The 20902-nt window shown below is 45.2% G+C and overlaps 1 protein-coding gene across 2 annotated transcripts in view; it reads right to left on the bottom strand.

Annotated features, from left to right (window-relative positions):
* The window catches only part of tmem108 (transmembrane protein 108), a 267480-nt gene that overhangs the window by 122526 nt on the left and 124052 nt on the right, over positions 1-20902 (bottom strand). Inside the window, exon 3 of one of the 2 annotated variants that reach the window (XM_062957328.1) lies at positions 16498-16579. In XM_062957328.1, the coding sequence (XP_062813398.1) occupies positions 16498-16537 (40 nt within the window). In that variant the 5' untranslated portion in view covers positions 16538-16579. Of the gene's footprint in view, positions 1-16497; positions 16584-20902 lie in introns of both variants that reach the window. The other variant, XM_062957327.1, reaches the window with a different exon arrangement.

Below are 20902 nucleotides of genomic sequence, written 5' to 3' on the forward strand. Positions count from 1 at the left end.
CTTATATATACATTTTCCATAAATCTGACAGATTGAAATGGAAAAATTTGAATGTGGAATGAAGTGAAAATGATAAGATTTATCCATCCTGAATTTACAGATGATGTATAGCAGTACTTTACTACATCAACAATAAATCTAAAATATTGTACCTGTTTTTAGGAGGAGGGAATAGTAAAGGGTGGGGGGGAACCAAACTGGTAGCCAGTGGAGCTGCTGTAACGGGGGGGGGGGGGGGGGGGGGGGAGGGGTGTCTGTTCCTCATAGCCAGCCCCAGTTAGTAACCTGGCTTCAGCTCTTTGGACTAGCTGAAGTTTCCAAACACTCTTTGAAGGCAGCCCCACGTAGAGGGTGTTACAGTAATCCAGACAGGATGTAACTAAGGCATGTACCACCGTGGTCAGATCTGGCTTTTCAGGGAATGGACACAGCTCTTGTGCAAGTTTTAATTGTGCAAAACACTTCTGGCCACTGAAGAAGCCAGATCCTTCAGGTTCAATGCTGAGTCCATGAGGACCCCCAAAGTGTGAACCTGTGTCTTCAGGGCGATCCTTCTAACACAGGCTGGATCCCTATTCCCTAATCTACTTCCAACTGACCAGGAGCACCTCTGTCTTGTCTGGATTAAGTTTAAATTTGTTTACTCTCATTCAATACATTATTGATGACAGACACTGGTTGAGGGTCAGGACAGCTTCTTTGGCAATAGGTGGGAAGGAGTAAAGTTAGGCGTCATTTGCATATAGATGGCATCACACTTCAAAACTCTGGATGACCTCTCCCAGCAAATTCATGTACAGTGGAGTCTCACTTATCCAAGCTTCGCTTATCCAAGCCTCTGGATTATCCAAGCCATTTTTGTAGTCAATGTTTTCAATATATCGTGATATTTTGGCGCTAAATTCGTAAATAGAGTAATTACAACATAACATTACTGCGTAGTGAACTACTTTTTCTATCAAATTTGTTGTATAACATGATGTTTTGGTGCTTAATTTGTAAAATCATAACCTAATTTGATGTTTAATAGGCTTTTTCTTAATCCCTCCTTATTATGCAAGATATTCACTTATCTAAGCCTCTGCCGGCCCGTTTAGCTTGGATAAGTGAGACTCTACTGTATATGTTAAACAGCATGGGGGACAAAACAGATCCCTAAGGAACCCCACAAGACAAGCCAGGGGTTCAAACAGGAGTCCCTCAGCACCACCTTCTGGTCGAACATTGTGAAAGCCATCCACTGCATGACTATCAGCCTCCTCCCACCAGACTCAAATCAAGGAAGGGCTTCATGAGAACCACCACTCCTCTTGATGTTCCTCCAGCAGCAGCAAGGGTGTCCCTCTGGGCAGCTAAACCTGGCAATTCCAACTGGATGCCCCCCCACGAGGGTCTTCCTCCCAGGGCAAACCAAGAATGGGCAACTTGGAAGTCCCTGAACAGACTCAGAAGCAGAGTGGGCAGATCTAAAGACAACTTGGCGAGGTGGCATTACCTGGAGGAATCCTCCACCTTGTGTGACTGTAGAGCAGAACAAACAACTCCACATATGTATGCTTGCCCACAATGCCCTGCCTCATGTACAGAGGAGGAGTTGCTTAAAGCTACGGACAATGCAGTTGCTGTTGCCCGCGTCTGGTCTAAAACTATTTAGTTGTTTTGTGATTTCCTCTATTTTTTTCATCATTTTAAAAATGTATTTGTTATGCAATGCTTTTGACACAAAATAAATAAAATAAGCACCACCTTCTGGATGTGGCCCTCCAGGAACACTGGCCAATAGTTGTCCATTATGGAGGAGTTCAGGGATGACTTTTTAAATAAGGGTCTTACAACTAACTCCTTTAGGCAAGTTGGAATTTTGCCATGTTCCAAGAAGTCATTGACCACAACCTTCATCCACTCTTTCAGTCTCCCTCTGACCTGTTTGATCAGTGTGATGTCTCATGGGCCATGTAGTCCCGTCCCTAACACTGTTGTGACAGATGAGGAGGAAAACTTAGCAGTTTCAGTCAGAATTGGAACTTTCTCAGCCAGAACTGGAATCCTTGCACCTGCAGGAGATTTGCCTTCCAGAAGTTTGCCAAACAAGCCCTGAGCCAAAATCTCCCCCTTTTTCTCGCCGTGATTATTGTCAACAACAGAGAGGAGCTCAACAGGCTAATCGCAGAAGCCTGAGAATCGCGGTCAAACGAATGGTTGATTAGCCTGCTTCCCATGAGAAACTTTAGGGAGTCATGCATCTGGACCCAGAGAATGGCTTTCGCTTCTGGTTCCCCAGAGAATCTGCTCTTGGCGGGAAACCGAGACCCTACTTAGGTGTTTTGCCCACGAAGGAGTCTTGCGGAGTCAATTCGTCAGCTACGGGAGTAGGTTGTGTGTGGACTACGCTACTCCCGCGGTCGAGTTCTTGTTCCTGTTTCCAGCCCTGCCTTGTTTCCCAGGACCTTGCCTTGCTCCACGGACCTTGCCTTGTTTTTGGACCTCGCCACGAATTTACCACGGATCCTGTCCTTGCTCCACGTTCCTTGTTGCCTTGAATCAAGCTTTGTGTACCAAGAATCAAGTTATTTCCTTGCCTTGCCTAAGTTTCATGGACTAAAGGACCTTGTCATCTCCCCTCACTTTGCTTGGCAAAGTGAGTGTTTCGGTTACTGGATTACAACTTTGGACCTTACTATTTCATATTGGACATTGTTTTCCTGGACTATATTTGACCTTTCCTGAAAGGTCTTCTTCTGAACTATATTCTACATTTACTTTTATTGACTTTACATATTTCCTTAATAAAGATATTAGATAGATTCTGGCCTCTGTGTATGGTTATTGGTGCTCTGCAGCCTGGGTCGTGACAGTTTGACTCCGCCACCTTAAGCACCAATTAAACCAGGCCAGAATGTCTACCGGAGCCGGGCCGGGCGACCAGCCACTCAGCTACACCATCGCCAAGGATGAAGTGGACCGAATCCGGGATATGCTCAATACACAGGCGGGAGAGATACGGGGCTTGAAAGACCGCGGAGCCCGTCTCCCTGCCCTGGCGTTGCCAACCAAGTTTTCTGGGGAGGCTTCCAAGGTTCATGTTTTCCGTCGCCAATGCCAGGCGTACCTAGAGGCCCGTAATGCCGAGTTTCCCCAAGAAGACATCAAGGTGGCGTGGATTTATAGTCTCCTAGACGGGCCAGCGGCCAACTGGGCGACGGCGCTGTTCGATCAAGCCTCCCCACACCTAAGTTCCGCGCAAAACTTCTTGGATCACCTTAAGGCAACTTGGGGGATCGAGGACAATTTAGAGGCGGCCGGCCACAAACTCCGACGCCTTTCCCAAGGGGACAGGCCTTTGTCCCAGTACATAGCCGAGTTCCGAGTGCTGGCCCATAACACCGGCTGGAATGACATAGCCCTCAGAGGACAGTTTCGGGAGGGTCTCAGCATCGAGATGTTGGAGGAAATCTCCAAGGTGGATCCTCCAAACTCTCTTGAAAGACTCATTGATCAATGTTTACGGGCCGAAGTCATGCTTGCCAACAGAAAACAGTGGATCCGAGGCCAGAGTGGAAGAGCTGGAGCAAAACCCCCCGCTCCCACCGGCATCCAGCCGCGTCCAGTGTGGAGACCCCCGCCACCAGCCCCATACCCCAGAGGAAGTGAGGAGGTGCCGATGCAGTTGGGCAATGTGCGTCCCAGATTAGATGCTGCCGAGAAGGCCCGCCGCCAACGTCTAAACCTCTGTTGGTACTGCGGAAACGGGGGCCACTTTGCCAGAGAGTGTCCAGCCAAGGGGAAGCCCGCCGCTCGGCTGGCGGCGGCGTCCTCCGTGGAGGCGAAAACGTCCGAGGCGGCGGGCGCAAAGCCGGCGGGGGAAGCCAGCGACCGGGCGTAGAGAGGCTCGCCAAAAACCCCACTCAAGAGCCGCCAACCGGGGTCCTATTTCTCCTAGTGGTCACCTTGTGGTCAGCCAAGAAAGGACCCGTCATGATCCATGCCATGATAGACTCTGGAGCCACAAACAATTTCATTGATAGAGAGTATGCTGACTCTCTGGGACTACAATATCACGATTTCAAGAACGCCCGTGTGGTACAAGCCATAGATGGCCGCCCCCTCAAGACAGGTCCAGTAAGCCAATGGTCTGAACCCACCAGAATGTGGATAAGGGAGCACATGGAAGAGATTTCCTTCTTTGTTACCGAGGTTCCCCACTTCCCTGTGATTTTGGGAATCCCATGGCTGACACTCCACGACCCCAGCATCTCTTGGACCAACAGAGAACTGCAGTTTGCGTCCAAATATTGCCAAAACCATTGTCTTGTAGCCAAGGTATGCCACGCTACAGACGCTGAATCCATTATCACCTTGCCCAAGAAATACTCAGACTTTTGGGATGTTTTCAATGAGAAAGAAGCCGAGAGACTACCCCCGCATAGACCTTATGACTGTGCCATTGACTTAGTGGAGGGGGCCCCGATTCCGCGAGGACACCTCTACTCCTTGACTGAACCAGAGCAAGAAGCTCTCAGGGAGTTCATAGAGTCAAACCTCCGCAAGGGGTTCATCAGACCCTCTCAATCCCCAGCCGCTTCTCCAGTGATGTTTGTGAAAAAGAAGTCAGGGGACCTACGCTTGGTGGTAGACTATAGGGCATTGAACAATATCACTAAGCGGAACCGCTATCCCCTGCCTTTGATCTCGGACCTATTAGACCGGCTTCGAGGGGCCAAGGTTTACACCAAGCTGGATCTTCGAGGGGCTTATAATCTAGTTCGCATTAGGGAAGGAGACGAATGGAAGACCGCCTTCCAGACTAAATTCGGATTATTCGAGTCCCTGGTCATGAATTTCGGTTTATGTGGAGCTCCCGCAACGTTCCAGCATTTTGTCAATGATATCTTTCAGGATTATCTAGATCGGTTCTTGATCATCTACTTGGACGATTTTTTGGTGTTTTCTAGATCACAATCAGAACATGAGAACCACGTCAGAATGGTGTTACAACGATTGCGGGATCATGGACTTTATGCCAAGCTGGAAAAATGCGCTTTTGATCTACAAGAGGTAGATTTTCTGGGATACCGTGTCTCGCCACAAGGGCTCTCCATGGACCCGACAAAGGTTTCAGCAGTATTGGAATGGCGGGCGCCAACCAACAAAAAAGAGGTGCAGCGTTTCTTGGGGTTCACGAACTATTACCGTAAGTTCATTCCAGACTTTGCCCGCTGGTCTGATCCAATCACCAGCTGCATCCGTGGGAAACAGCCTTTCCGCTGGACGGAGCAAGCAGAAAAAGGATTCCAGCAACTAAAGAAATTATTCACGTCCCAGCCAATCCTTCAGCACCCGGATTCTCAAACCCCTTTTGTTGTACAGGCTGACGCCTCCGATGTGGCAATTGGGGCTGTACTTTTGCAACCAGTGGGAGATCATCTTCACCCTTGTGCTTTTTACTCCCGTCAACTAACCGCCCCAGAGAGAAATTATACTATTTGGGAAAAAGAACTCTTGGCCATAAAGGCAGCCTTTGAAACTTGGAGACATTGGTTAGAAGGGGCCAAATTTCCCATTGAGGTCCATACTGATCATCGGAATCTAGAACATCTAAGAACTGCCCGCAAATTAAATCAGAGGCAACAACGCTGGGCTCTATTCTTTGAGCGTTTTGACTTCCAGATCCATTATGTAACCCCAGCTCAGACCAAGCAAGCAGATGCTCTATCAAGGAAACCAGAATATGCTGCAGGGCGCAAAGAGTCCTTTGAATCCCAATTGCTGCAGCCCGAGAACTTTGCCACACTCACAGTGGGAAATACCAAATCCACTCCAATTGAATCAACTCCCTCTACCCCAGGACCCCTTTGTGCTCAAGAAATCAGAGCCAGCCAACAGGCGGATGCCTGGGCTCAAGATCAACTTCGCCAAGGACTACATTTTCCCTTCTCGCTTAAGGATGGGCTACTTTGCTATAGAAACCACGTCTACATCCCTCCAGGACCGGGCAGAGAAAAGGCACTTCGTCTATGTCATGACTGCAAGCCAGCAGGGCATTTCGGACTATTTAAAACCATGCATTTGATCCTAAGATATTTCTGGTGGCCCAAGATCCGTAAGGATGTGGAGAATTATGTCAATACCTGCCCGGTATGTCAGCGTTCCAAGACAAGAAGGGAGAAGCCCTCGGGGTTACTGCATCCCCTTCCTACTCCATCCCGTCCATGGGAGATAATTTCTGCGGATTTTATCACTGACCTACCACCTTCCCTTGGATTCACCACGATCCTAGTGGTGGTGGACCTTTTTACCAAGTTAGCCCATTTCATTCCCTGCGATGGCCTCCCCACGGCCAAAGAGACTGCAGATCTATTCCTTCAACATGTTTTCAGATTACATGGTTTGCCCAAGAGTTTGGTCACAGACCGTGGGTCTCAATTCACCTCTCGTTTCTGGAAAGCACTACAAAAACTATTGGGCATAGACTCTCGTTTATCTTCGGCTCACCATCCCCAAACGGATGGGCAAACTGAGCGCACCAATGCCACTTTGCAACAGTACCTTCGCTGTTATGTAAACTATCAGCAGGACAATTGGGCTTCCCTGCTACCGCTGTCGGAGTTTGCCTACAACAATGGTGTCCAGGCTTCAACTAAAGAAACCCCGTTCTTTGCAAACTATGGCTTCCATCCACGTTTCTTTCCCTCTGTCATTGAAACCTCAGAAGTCCCCGCAGCAGAGGACTGGCTGCAAGAACTCACAGCGGTGCAACAACTTTTGCTCCAACAACTGGATCAAGCCAAGGAGGACTATAAACGCCACGCTGACAGTCATCGCCAGCCGGGCCCCGAAATCAAGGTAGGAGATCGGGTTCTGCTGTCCACTCGCTTTTTGCCCTCCCACCGTCCCTGCCGGAAGCTAGATGCCCGTCTCATTGGTCCCTATCCAGTGGTGGCGCAACTAAACCCCGTGACTTTCAAACTCCAACTTCCGCGCTCTATGCGCATTCATCCAGTGTTTCATTGCTCCTTGCTCCTTCCGGCGGATGGTGTGCGCCCTGATGCAGACCGGCCGGCCCCCACTCCTGTTTTAGTGGATGGGGAGGAGGAATTCGAGGTTCAGGACATTTTGGATTCTCGCTTTCATCGCCGCCGCCTTCAGTATCTCATTGACTGGGTGGGTTTTGGCCCCGAAGAACGCTCTTGGGAAGACGCTTCCACAGTCCATGCCCCCGACTTAACCCGCCGCTTCCATCAGTCCTACCCCGCCAAGCCGCAGCCCCGCACCTCGGGGAGAGAGCCCATTTTTGAGAGGGGGCTTGAGGAGGGGGATAGTGTGATGTCTCATGGGCCATGTAGTCCCGTCCCTAACACTGTTGTGACAGATGAGGAGGAAAACTTAGGTTTTCCTCAGTTTCAGTCAGAATTGGAACTTTCTCAGCCAGAACTGGAACCCTTGCACCTGCAGGAGATTTGCCTTCCAGAAGTTTGCCAAACAAGCCCTGAGGCAAAATCTCCCCCTTTTTCTCGCCGTGATTATTGTCAACAACAGAGAGGAGCTCAACAGGCTAATCGCAGAAGCCTGAGAATCGCGGCCAAACAAATGGTTGATTAGCCTGCTTCCCATGAGAAACTTTAGGGAGTCATGCATCTGGACCCAGAGAATGGCTTTCGCTTCTGGTTCCCCAGAGAATCTGCTCTTGGCGGGAAACCGAGACCCTACTTAGGTGTTTTGCCCACGAAGGAGTCTTGCGGAGTCAATTCGTCAGCTACGGGAGTAGGTTGTGTGTGGACTACGCTACTCCCGCGGTCGAGTTCTTGTTCCTGTTTCCAGCCCTGCCTTGTTTCCCAGGACCTTGCCTTGCTCCACGGACCTTGCCTTGTTTTTGGACCTCGCCACGAATTTACCACGGATCCTGTCCTTGCTCCACGTTCCTTGTTGCCTTGAATCAAGCTTTGTGTACCAAGAATCAAGTTATTTCCTTGCCTTGCCTAAGTTTCATGGACTAAAGGACCTTGTCATCTCCCCTCACTTTGCTTGGCAAAGTGAGTGTTTCGGTTACTGGATTACAACTTTGAACCTTACTATTTCATATTGGACATTGTTTTCCTGGACTATATTTGACCTTTCCTGAAAGGTCTTCTTCTGAACTATATTCTACATTTACTTTTATTGACTTTACATATTTTCTTAATAAAGATATTAGATAGATTCTGGCCTCTGTGTATGGTTATTGGTGCTCTGCAGCCTGGGTCGTGACAATCAGCCAGGAAGGGCAAGGATCTAGAGTACATGGTCTTATTTGGTATGGGAAGAGGTTCATGAGGTGATACCGAGAATTACAGCAATGAGTGACACTGATCCTAGTGATGTCAGTGACACTGTTAGCTTCTGCATGGGGAATGGAGGAACCATACTCAATGTTTCAAGCAGCAGGACCTGAAGCCTTGGGCCAACCCTGAATGTTTCTATAGTCTGATAGCATAGTGGAACAACTTAATTGTCATTACATGAAAAGCAACTCTTATTTCCATAATTTTGCTTATACAGCAAATACACTTTTGGCGTGATATGAAATGTTGGCATATTTGGTTTTTGCACATTAAAATGAAAAGTTTCACTTTTCCCTCCTTAATGGGTGAGTTTTTAAGAGTTTTCCTGCAATTTTCAATGATTTGATTTTGTAATTCATGGCTTTTTGGAAAAAAAATTCAGTTGTGCAGACACTAGGTTTTCTACAGAAACATTTTTGCACGTGTTTTCATCAATTCTTTTGCTCTTATGGAAGAATGAAAAAATCTTGTGGGTGCTGCTTTTTCTTCAATAGGATGTTGATATGTTGAAATATACTTTTTTATTGTGTGTAGGATAAGAAAATTCTTTCCACGCCTAGTTATTTATATGTGATAAAACCAATGTGCAGTAGACGTCATCAGAGCTTAAGTGCATTCTCCCATTTCCACATGGAACTGAATGTGCATTCAATTAAAAACACACACACACACAGACATCATCCTTTTCCTATTTTGACTTGATTACATTCACACATGCAGTGTGAGAGAGGCACAAACAAACTTTTAGTTTCAGCTTATGAAAATGCCCTTGGGCTACTATTTATGCAAATCTTAAATTGGGACAATGAATTTGTACTTATATGTCTAGCAGAAGATAAATTCATTGTGCTACTTTAGTCCCTTGCATAAGGAAGCCGTATCTGCCATGGTGAATGTGAGTGTGTGGAGAATATGAATTATAGAAAGCTACTGTTTCTCATTAAACTTGAAAGAGCTTTGCTTTGGCTCTTTATAAATGTGTCAGAATGAGCATAAAAGTGAAGACGCCTTCAAGATAACTATCAAAGTACGCAGAGACACTGTGGGTAAATGCAGGGGATTTGCCTGGCTGCTGACAGAACAAACCATTGCCATCATATAAGAACCAATTGGCTTTTAATCTGAAATTCACTACCAGGATTTTCAAACATGGCCTGCAAATCTATAGTCTCGATCCTATCTAATAGCCCACATGTGTGCATACTTTACCAGGACTGAAAGAATTGTGCTAACATTTGTGAATTTCTGATTTGGAGTAGTGTGTAATATGTAGTTGTAGCCATTAAAGTCCATTTTTAAAAAAGAGGTGATCAGTGATAGAATTTGAATGTGTTTTTTTGCCTGTGCCAATTACACATGGGAAATGCGCAGGGTATGTGCAAGCAGTGAGACAGTTCACAAATAAGGACTTTTCATGAAAAAATTGTTTGCACAAACATTTTTCTTGTAGAAGTCCTAAAAATACCCCCAAACTCTCATAATCTCACTCAATGGAGAAACAACCTTTGCATTTCTGTATAAGGATGAAATAAGTGGATCCTTAGATCCTTAGTGCACACATGCACCTCAAATTTTAACTCTTTTTCCAGCAGAGCCTTGCTAATGCAGGTGGCATAATTCCGTCTGTTTATAGTTTGTGATACAATGTAGAGATTAGGAGATAACATTGAAATGGTGTGGATAATTATGGTTGATACATATAAAAAAGACTATTCGTATGGCTCTCTGGTTGACAGAAAAATATAATGCTTATGAAAATAATAATTGGAGGAAACACATAATGATTTATTCCATGGTCTTAATTTTAATGTGCACCTGCTCCTGAAGGTGTTGTGTTCGATGAGGAAAATATTCTTTGGATTTAAGTGGATTGGGGCAACATTGTACTGTACAATGTTAGTTATATGATTTGGAGAAACTCAACTTTTATAAAACAGGCTATCTCTTCTATCTGGAAAATATTATTGGGACTGCCTCCCCTCCCCCCAACATCAAAACTGTTTGTGTGCATGTCTTCTGCATAAATATATTCTTCTTATTAGTTAAGATATGTTATAATTCCATACCAGAAATACAGCTGACTTTTCATTTTTCTCTGAAGACGTTCTATTCAATTTTGTGCACAGTAACAGATTCATAAATTCTGCTGACGTCAGTGTGACTAGTGCATATATTATTGATGGCAGAATGCTACCTTCAGATATCATTAAAATAATGTATGCTCGCTCTTGTCCAAAATGTATGATATTAAGGGGATCGGCTCTTTTCATTTCAAAAGGCCCTGTGTAATGTACTGCACTAGATGTTCCTGATGTTAATGAGCATAGTGCTCAGATTGGTGCGCATCTTTATTCATTATATCTCTAAGAATATTTGAATCAATGTGATCATTGTTACAGTGAAAATACATGATACCCATTTTGTAGCTTTCACAAGAACCATATTTCCCCATTCAAAGTAATGGTTAACCTGTCCCTCGGATTTTGTTGGGATACAAGTCTGATGAACTTGGGCTGCTGGTGAACTTGGGCTGCAAACCTATATCAGGGAATTAATCTAATTAAAGTTTAAGGATTTACTTCTGAATAGACATGCATCAGATTATAGTGCTAATCTGGCTCAACTGTACATTGAGCAACAATACAATCCACCTTCTACCTAACTCCAAAAACACACTGACCTTTTACACTCAGAGACCTTTTACAAAAAGCTTAATTTCTCAGCCATTTTGTAGGGGGTTTTTTTCTGGACTTTTTACTATTATATATTTAGTTCCAGTAGACACACAGAGAAAGGAAACATTATAGACATTTATACTGGGTTATTGTGATTCATGCCACAGGGCTTAAATCACCACATTATGATTTAAAAAAAAAATCCTGTCCTCCCAAAGTCCATTGCATATTTATTATAATGCAAACAAACTGCAGACACAAGTTCACTTTAATTGGCGCTTATCAACAGAGATCTTCTAGTGTTTTCAAGATACCAATCAAGGAGCCCAATTCGAATTCTGGTTTCTTAACCACTACCACCCCTCTTAAAGTAAATATATCGTATTTGGGGCTTCATTTGGGGGAGGGGGGTGGAATCCCTACATTTTTATACCGGAACACTATGAAAACACATTATACAGTGGCATTGTAAGCACACATTTTCAGAAGCAAGACTCACTCAACTCAGTGGGAGTCATGCACAAACAAGCATTTATAGAAATATCACCAAAACATATTTTTAGAAGTCAAGCTCCTGTATATTTCAAAGCAGCAAAGCAGCATAATCTTACAATGCTCGATATATATGCAGTTCTGTAACTTCTGCCTGCCTGGCTACATATATATACCCACCCATATCCTCATTTGGTCCTTCCAGGCAAGTGAACTATGGGCTCAAGAACCTGAATAACCAAAGCAGTGCATGAACAGAAGTGCATCTTTTTTAGGAATGGGGGACCATTTTTAATTTTTATGCCCCCTAGATTACTCTGTAAGGGGAGTTGGAGCTAATAGAGCCATAGCCAAATGTGGATGTGATCTCTCCATTATCTGTCGTGTCTTGCTGACATATTTCTCACTCTCTTTTTCTTAGTCCTCCAAACAAACTATTGGGAGAGGAACAGAACTCTCCTGCCAGAGGTCTGAACTGATATTTTGCAGTTAGGCAGAGTGTTTTTCTAGTGAGGTTCAGGATTATATTTGGTTCTAAGGCTGGAAATTTAACACCTCTATCCTATTCCTTGCAATGGTTTGTGATATACCTGCATGAATCCAAGACTCATCTGTATCATACAGACTATATGAGTCACAAAATGTGAAACCAGCATTTCTGCTTCAGACTGGCCTTAGATTCTGCTGGTTACATGCTCTGGCCTCAATTTTAGGAGCAGCAGGAGCACAGTCCAGTAATCATAGCAAGTTGTTCTTCCAGATTAATTTCTCTCTTTTAACAATAATCTTTAGATTCTTCATCCCTTTTATTTAATACTTCCAAATCTTTATTTTCTTTTGCTCTCTTGATCCAGGGATGTTTACAAGAGCAATTATATCACACACACCTCCCCCCCCCAGGCAAAGGGACCATTTTATAACTGTTCTCATACCCTATGTTTCACAAGGTCAACTCTTCCACATTGGTTGAAGTTGTGATGGACAAGGACAGAAAAGACATGAGGTAGGTTGTCCAGATGCCAGCAGTTTCAAAACCTGAAACCAATCCTACAAAACAAAGCACTGAATGGCTGTTAGAAATTAAGACACATGTCAAGACCTAGCTCTTCTGGCAGGGCTACCCAGATAGACTTAATGATGAATTCTAAACTTGCACTGTATGTATACCTTTTGTTTTGTGTATTTTAATATATTTTTATGGAAATGTTTTAATATGTGTATTCTACAGAGTATTTTTAAATTATTGTTTGTTATGATTGTGTTTTAGCAGTGTAGTAACCTGCCTCAAGCCATGAGAAGAGGTGGGTAAGAAATAAAATTATTATTATCATCATCATCATCATCATCATTTCTATCAATAGTAACACAATGCATGATTTTGTTCTCAAATGATTTCACAGATCCATCAGAATGAGCTTCCAAGGTCTTCAGGACAGGTAGTTTCACCAAAGTTCTGGGATTCAGAACATATGGTATAGTATCAATTTCATTGGCTCAACTCCATTAAATTATTATATGGCAGCGAGTGTACAGAAACAATGTTATCAGTATGATTTCAAAACTTATCCTAATTACATAAATAGGCTAGAAATGAACTTTATAGATTAACAAACAATCTGCTTTCCAATATGACCAGGGCCGGCCGGAGATATTTTTTGATGTAAAGCGGGGGTGCTGAAAAGCGCCCCCGCCACCGGCGCCCTGGCCCCGCCCAGCGTGCCCTGGCCCCGCCTCCCACGCTGCGTGGGAGGCGGGGCCAGGGCGAATAGTGAGGGGGCGGGGCCAGAGTTGGCCCCGCCCCCCGTGCCCTGGCCCCGCCTCCCACGCAGCGTGGGAGGCGGGGCCAGGGCACGCTGGGCGGGGGGCGGGGCCAGAGTTGGCCCCGCCTCCCACGCTACCCCCGCTCGCCCGTCTGGCCTTTTGTAGCAGGCCAGACTCAGCGGAGGTTTCTCCAGGCCGCGATTGCGGCCTGGAGGAACCTCCGCTGAGTCTGGCCTGCTACAAAAGGCCAGACGGGCGAGCGGGGGTAACGTGGGAGGCGGGGCCAGCTCTGACGCCGCTCCCCCCCCCGCCCAGCGTGCCTTGGCCCTGCCTCCCACGCAACGTGGGAGGCGGGGCCAGGGCACGCTGGGCGGGGGGGCGGCGTCAGAGCTGGCCCCGCCTCCCACGTTACCCCCGCTCGCCCGTCTGGCCTTGTGTAGCAGGCCAGACTTAGCGGAGGTTTCTCCAGGCCGCGATTGCGGCCTGGAGGAACCTCCGCTGAGTCTGGCCTGCTACAAAAGGCCAGACGGGCGAGCGGGGGTAACGTGGGAGGCGGGGCCAGCTCTGACGCCGCTCCCCCCCCCGCCCAGCGTGCCTTGGCCCTGCCTCCCACGCAACGTGGGAGGCGGGGCCAGGGCACGCTGGGCGGGGGGGCGGCGTCAGAGCTGGCCCCGCCTCCCACGTTACCCCCGCTCGCCCGTCTGGCCTTGTGTAGCAGGCCAGACTTAGCGGAGGTTTCTCCAGGCCGCGATTGCGGCCTGGAGGAACCTCCGCTGAGTCTGGCCTGCTACAAAAGGCCAGACGGGCGAGCGGGGGTAACGTGGGAGGCGGGGCCAGCTCTGACGCCGCTCCCCCCCCCCCGCCCAGCGTGCCTTGGCCCTGCCTCCCACGCAACGTGGGAGGCGGGGCCAGGGCACGCTGGGCGGGGGGGCGGCGTCAGAGCTGGCCCCGCCTCCCACGTTACCCCCGCTCGCCCGTCTGGCCTTTTGTAGCAGGCCAGACTCAGCGGAGGTTCCTCCAGGCCGCAATCGCGGCCTGGAGAAACCTCCGCTGAGTCTGGCCTGCTACAAAAGGCCAGACGGGCGAGCGGGAGTAGCGTGGGAGGCGGGGCCAGCTCTGACGCCGCTCCCCCCCCCCCCGCCCAGCGTGCCTTGGCCCCGCCTCCCACGCTGCGTGGGAGGCAGGGCCAAGGCACGCTGGGCGGGGGGGGGGGGGAGCGGCGTCAGAGCTGGCCCCGCCTCCCACGCTACTCCCGCTCGCCCGTCTGGCCTTTTCTAGCAGGCCAGACGGGCCAGGGCGCACTGGGCGGGAGGCGGGGCACCGTCAGGGCGGTGCCCCGCCTCCCGCCCAGCCTGACGGCGCCCCCCCGGGCCTGCGCCCGAGGCGGCGGCGTCAGCTGCCGCATGAGTGGGGCCGGCCCTGAATATGACTATTACCATAGTTGATGTTTATCCTCAATTTGTAGTTTCGATTCCAGATAGTCATGATAAGAAATCAACATTTGTCCAAATTTGCCATTATTTACAGCTGCATCTTAGGCAATCATTTAAAAAATCTTATAACATTAAAGTCTGGTGTCCAAGTTTTCTAATTTCCCATTCCTTTTCTTTTCGTTTTACTTGCTCAATATGCATTTTTAGAAAGACTGTCCTGTTTTTACTGATTTAAAGCTGCTAGGTGCTTTTCAGGATGTTAAATGGTCTATAAACCTCAGGAAAATAAAATACTACAATGTGTAATTATTCAAACATGCAAATTCTGACATGCAAACTCTCTTTATTCAAAACATTGAATAAAGAGAGCCATATTAAATGTAGATATGCTGCTATATGTTTTGTCACAAATGAAAAGAGCAATTGAACATCTAATTCTCTCTCTTGCATCGAAATGTCTAGCATAACTTATCTGTATCCTGCATCACAAATGTCATTATACCACTGGCTACCAAGGAATGGAGAAAAGCTGAACAGCAAGACAAAAATACATTCACTATTAGCTATAAAGTGGCGGGGCAGAGGGTTGAGGATGAATTACATGTAAAGGTACAGTTTTCAGAGGCAGTTATGTCTCATGATGCTATGCACACAACCTCATATCTAGAAAATTCCTTTCTGTGAGGCTGGACCATGAGCATCCATGAAAATGACAGCAATCCAGTTGTTTGTGTATGCAGGAACGAGTTCCGTTTTGCATGGTAAGCCACAGACCAAACATCAATAAATGGAAAGAAATAGGCCATGACGTTACTTGGTTACAACTGTAGCTGGGTTGGAACACACATAGGTCTGGATCTAGGCTTTGGCCCATACATATGTTGATCAATGAACACTGCAAGATCCTATGAGATGGTCTGAGATGTTCCAGCTGGATGGAACCCCTGTGTGGTCTCACAAGAGGTGTGGACAAATCATCTGCCCATGGTCAGGAACAACCATCTCTATGCCACACACCCTGAGTCTCCAGAGGGGACCCCCTACAATTCCAATGCCTGATATACATTGTTTATCCAATCCTGAATGTATGAGCCATGCCAACCATCTCCACAGTTGTGACAAATAGCAAAACAACTCATTTCCAAAGATAGGGGGAGAGGGTTGAATGTTCACAGAGAACTAGCTCTCAATCTGCTGACCGGAATGAAGACCTGAGATCTGAGTAATTTCTGTCAAGGTGGGGGAAGACACTAGCCAATAAGTACCAAGTAGGCTGGTTCTTAATGGAGACCCAGAGCTGGGTTCCTGGGCTGCAGGGACCCCTGGGGGGAAGATGCAACTGTCTTCAGAAATGGCACCTATCATGGCTTCACTCCTACCATATGCTACAGCCTCTGTTGCCATCAATCAGGCAACACATTTGCCATCACTTGCAATTTGTCCCAAAAGAACCTTTAGCCCTAAGAGATATGCTGGAATTGGGGTGGGGAGAACAATACTATGTGGGACTCCTGGAAACAAATATTAGTAGGAAAATAATGCAGAAGGAATATTATTCACCATTTTAAAATGTATTTTGTATCTGGAATAGAAACATCAGTACTACAGTTTTATTTGCATCTCGTACTTTGCAGAAAATCATAGCCTAAATCTTAGTTTTGCTGTGTGTCAATTTCATAACCTTTTATCAGGACTGTAGTTATCAACAAAAGCAACATATTTTCTCAGGAGACAACAGTACAGATAATAGCCAACAGATGCATACTTCTTTCATTGTGTGGGCAAAAGAGTCAAAGTGTTTTTTATGTGTCTACTTACTAAGCAGTTGGCAATAGAGGACTTGTAAGCTTCTCTTCATGGTATCATCTGCTGCTGGTTGTATTGCAGTTTATTCATGATTCTGTCTAGGAGATAAAAACAAACAAACACCAGGGTCTTGTATGAATTACTTTTTAAAAGAAGCCACATTGTTTTATTGGCCATTCTGGCCATATAGTCGGAAGCACTAGGGAGAATTTTAATTAAGTACAATGTTTACTAAACAGTGGGATGAAGGATCCTTGTGAAGGAGAAGGCAGGATGCCAACAATGAATATAGAGAGAAACACTGCACATGAAGACAAGTGGTTTCTGATTTCCAGACCAAGAGGTAAAGCATAAAGGCAGGCATTTTTCCCACTGGGTTTCTTACCACAGACTAAAAACTATTTATTGAAGTAAAGAAAGAGGAAATGTCACTGTACTTAAAACAACAATAATTTTAAATTAACAAAGAAAAGGAAGATGAAGAGAGGTAACTCATAATATCAGTTATGAAATTAAATGGAAACAGTATAGTATTTTTATAAATGAACTGGTTCAACAAAGTCTACTTCCTCAGTCTTCTTCCATGAGATACATTCTAGGACCACCTCAAGGATTCTCTCTTTCAAGTTCAATTTCACTTTATCACGGTCAATGACCAGCTCATAAGAAGAGGGACACAGTCCCGCACAAACACATCAGCTCTAAGGATTGGGAAATTTAAAACTTTAAAATAAGTGCATTGCCAGGACATCCAGACAATTAAGCCAAGAATCTAAGACAAAGCCATATACAGGATTATATCAAAACCCAACACAATTAGTGGAATTAGATGAAAGGGATTCTGGAGGGAGGGAATTGGGGTGCTCATGTGGCACAGTGAAGGGAAGTCCAGTCAAACAGAAGAGGGAACACCATCCATACTATAATTAAAAGACTATAATTCTAATTTCCTCCTAGTATGAAATTTTGACTTGTCCTAGCTAGTGCTAGTACTTGCACTTTTTTGAGAGAGTACGGGCGAGGGGGCGGGGGAGTAGAAGGCAATAGATATCCACAGAGAAAACAGAACACTTTTCTATAAGGAGACATTTGGCGACAGTTTGTTTGTTCCAATGCAATAAAAGCAGAAGGAGTGGGGGCAAATTCATAACACTGAAAATGAAGCTGCTGTATGTAAAACATTTTTATATATTTGTTTATAGGATACCCCACTTTTCTCCCATTATAGTTGTAGATGTAATGACATTTATGCAAAGACCTGAACAATATTTCAAGGGTTCCTCCAGGATAAAAAGGTTGAGAAAGCCTGTCAAGTAATTGTCTCGGGCTGCAGATACCTACACCATCTGTTTCTCCTGAACGCCTTGACTGTTGCTCTCTGTTGGAAAATAGAGAAAAACACACCCTTTGTGGTCCTTCTAAATTTGGGTGTTTTGAAGGATGCCATCACACCAGAAATGCTGAAGCAAGTTGTGGGTACAAGAGCAGATAGATTCTGTATGAGGGATGAAAAGGGGGCATTTTCCTTTGCTTAGGCAGAAAAACATCCTGAGCCTCTCCCTTCCTTCCTTTGTTTCCCCGCTTATCCTTCGTATCCTCCCTTCCTTTTTATCCTAGCATGCATCCAGCCAGGCTCTAATAATCTTTGAGAGGTTATGGAAAATACTTGGAAAGTAAACACCTAAGGCTATTGGCAATTATTATGTTTAGAGCTTCTAAATTCATGGCAGCATCCAAAATCCAATGCAGCATCCAATTAGCTGTATGATGGTATATTATTACAAGGAGGCCACAAAAATTGAAACGAGTTATATAAAAATGCAAAAATTTAAATGTTGTCCACCATGCTGGTGAAACCCCCCTTGTGAGGTCCTGGAACTGCTCTTAGGACCATTGCAACCAGGCATGTCTTCAAAAAGAGTGATGCACTGTCCTCAGGATACAGAGCTGGAATGTCATGAAACAGCATCACAACATTCGTTATTTATTGTATAACTTTTTTACAACTACAAAGCCTAGGGCAGAGGTTCTTAACCTAGAATCATAGAATCATAGAATAATAGAGTTGGAAGAGACCTCATGGGCCATCCAGTCCAACTCCCTGCCAAGAAGCAGGAAATTGCATTCAAAGCACCCCCGACAGATGGCCATCCAACCTCTGCTTAAAAGCCTCTAAAGAAGGAGCCTCCACCACAGTCTTGGGGAGAGAGTTCCATTGCCGAACAGCTCTCACAGTGAGGAAGTTCTTCCTGATGTTCAGGTGGAATCTCCTTACCTGAAGTTTGAAGCCATTGTTCCGCGTCCTAGTCTGCAGGGCAGCAGAAAACAAGCTTGCTCCCTCCTCCCTATGACTTCCCCTCACGTATTTGTACATGGCTATCATGTCTCCTCTCAGCCTTCTCTTCTGCAGGCTAAACATGCCCAGTTCTTTAAGCCGCTCCTCATAGGGCTTGTTCTCCAGATCTTTGATCATTTTAGTTGTCCTCCTCTGGACACATTCCAGCTTGTCAACATCTCCCTTCAATTGCGGTGCCCAGAATTGGACACAGTATTCCAGGTGTGGTCTGACCAAGGCAGAATAGAGGGGTAGCATGACTTCCCTGGATATAGATGCTATACCCCTATTTATGCAGGCCAGAATCCTGTTGGCTTTCTTAGCAGCCACATCATATTGTTGGCTCGTGTTTAACTTGTTCTTTATGAGGACTCCAAGATCTTTTTCACATGTATTGCTGTCGAGCCAGGAGTCCCCCATTCTGTATCTTTGCATTTCAAGATCGTTTTGAATTCTGCTCCTGTTTTCTGGAGTGTTAGCTATCTCTCCCATTTTGGTGTCATCTGCAAACTTGATGATCATGCCTTCTAACCCTTCGTCTAAGTCGTTCATAAAGATATTGAATAGAACCGGGCCCAGGACGGACCCCTGCGGCACTCCACTCATCGCTTCTTTCCAAGATGAAGATGACGCATTGGTGAGCACCCTTTGGGTTCGTTCGCTTAGCCAATTACAGATCCACCTAACTGTAGTTTTGTCTAGCCCACATTTTATTAGTTTGTTTGCCAGAAGGTCGTGGGGGACTTTGTTGAAGGCCTTGCTGAAATCCAGGTACGCTACATCCACGGTGTTCCCTGCATCAACCCAACTCATAACGTTTTTGTGCCTTTGCTGGTTTTTAACATGCCTTATCTTGAATAGAGATAGTGAGGGAGCATGTGTTGTTCCCTCCCCCCTCCCCCCCTGCTCCCTGGGACCAAAATGTATTGGAGCAACTTTAAAAAACAATCAATCCACCAATCCACTAACCTCTATTATGGTCTTAAGATGTATGATGTACCACTTTGGGCTGAAGAGCAAATTCTCAAACAACAATCTTCAAGTACCTCATACCCTAATCTTTCTCAGGAAAACTTCTCTCTCGCCAAATCTGCCAGCAACTTAAGGCAAGCCATTTTAATGCTCTCCAATATCATTCCTTCTGAGCTTATTTAGGAGATGTTCTTGAAGGCATCTGCGATATAAGCTAAACCAATAAACAGCACTTCACTGCTGATTAAATGCCAAGGAGTTTATGAAAGCAAGAGGAATGAATTTGATTTGTAGATGGAAGTCTCTTGGTATTGCCACTTTTATTAGTTCCATTTGCCAGCAGAAGACGTGAGACATTCACTTACATTATCACTTTATAGCTATTTATATACCCAGTGATAAAGAACACTCCCCTTTAGATATATCTTCTCACCTCAATTTCTATTTTAAAATAGGCTGTGAATGTAAGAAATGTGAACATATTTCCTAGAGAGCATGCATAATTTTCACTTCAATTAACTAACTTTTATTGACATTTTGTCATCAATCTTATATAGAAGAATATAGTTCATGAAGGTAAATATAATGCTAAAGTACGGATTGGATGTTCGTGCTGTAATCTCATACATGCTTGGGAACAAATTCAATTGAGCATAATCAGACTTTTTTCCTAATAGAAATGCAAAAGGGCATGCTTCACATCTTTTTTTTTTTTTTTTGGCTGTTCTCTTTTCCTGTTCATGGTTCTTTTTGCAAGTTCTCTCTCTCTCTCTCGTTTAGTTATCAGATTCATACTACCATACGTTTTTTATATTCTTTCTTTCTTTTGTTTAATATCCCCAACCCTGCTTTTTTTTTTTTTTACAGGTTTGACATTTTGGGTTGAAACATTTTTCTTATTTACCTAGGAGTAAGTTATACTGAACTCATTGATTTTGCTTTCAAAGTAGTCATATATAGTAATGCTGGTGTTTCTAAAAATGTGGCTTTGTGTTAAGTGCTTATTATTATTTTATTAAAAAATATGTCAGAATGTAAATTTTTTAACTATTTCACCAAACAAGGGAAATAACACTTTAAGACTGATTATCAAACGCAAAGTGACTGGAA

The sequence above is a fragment of the Anolis carolinensis genome, chromosome 6 (genome assembly GCF_035594765.1).
Source record: "Anolis carolinensis isolate JA03-04 chromosome 6, rAnoCar3.1.pri, whole genome shotgun sequence".
Classification (NCBI taxonomy): domain Eukaryota; kingdom Metazoa; phylum Chordata; class Lepidosauria; order Squamata; family Dactyloidae; genus Anolis; species Anolis carolinensis.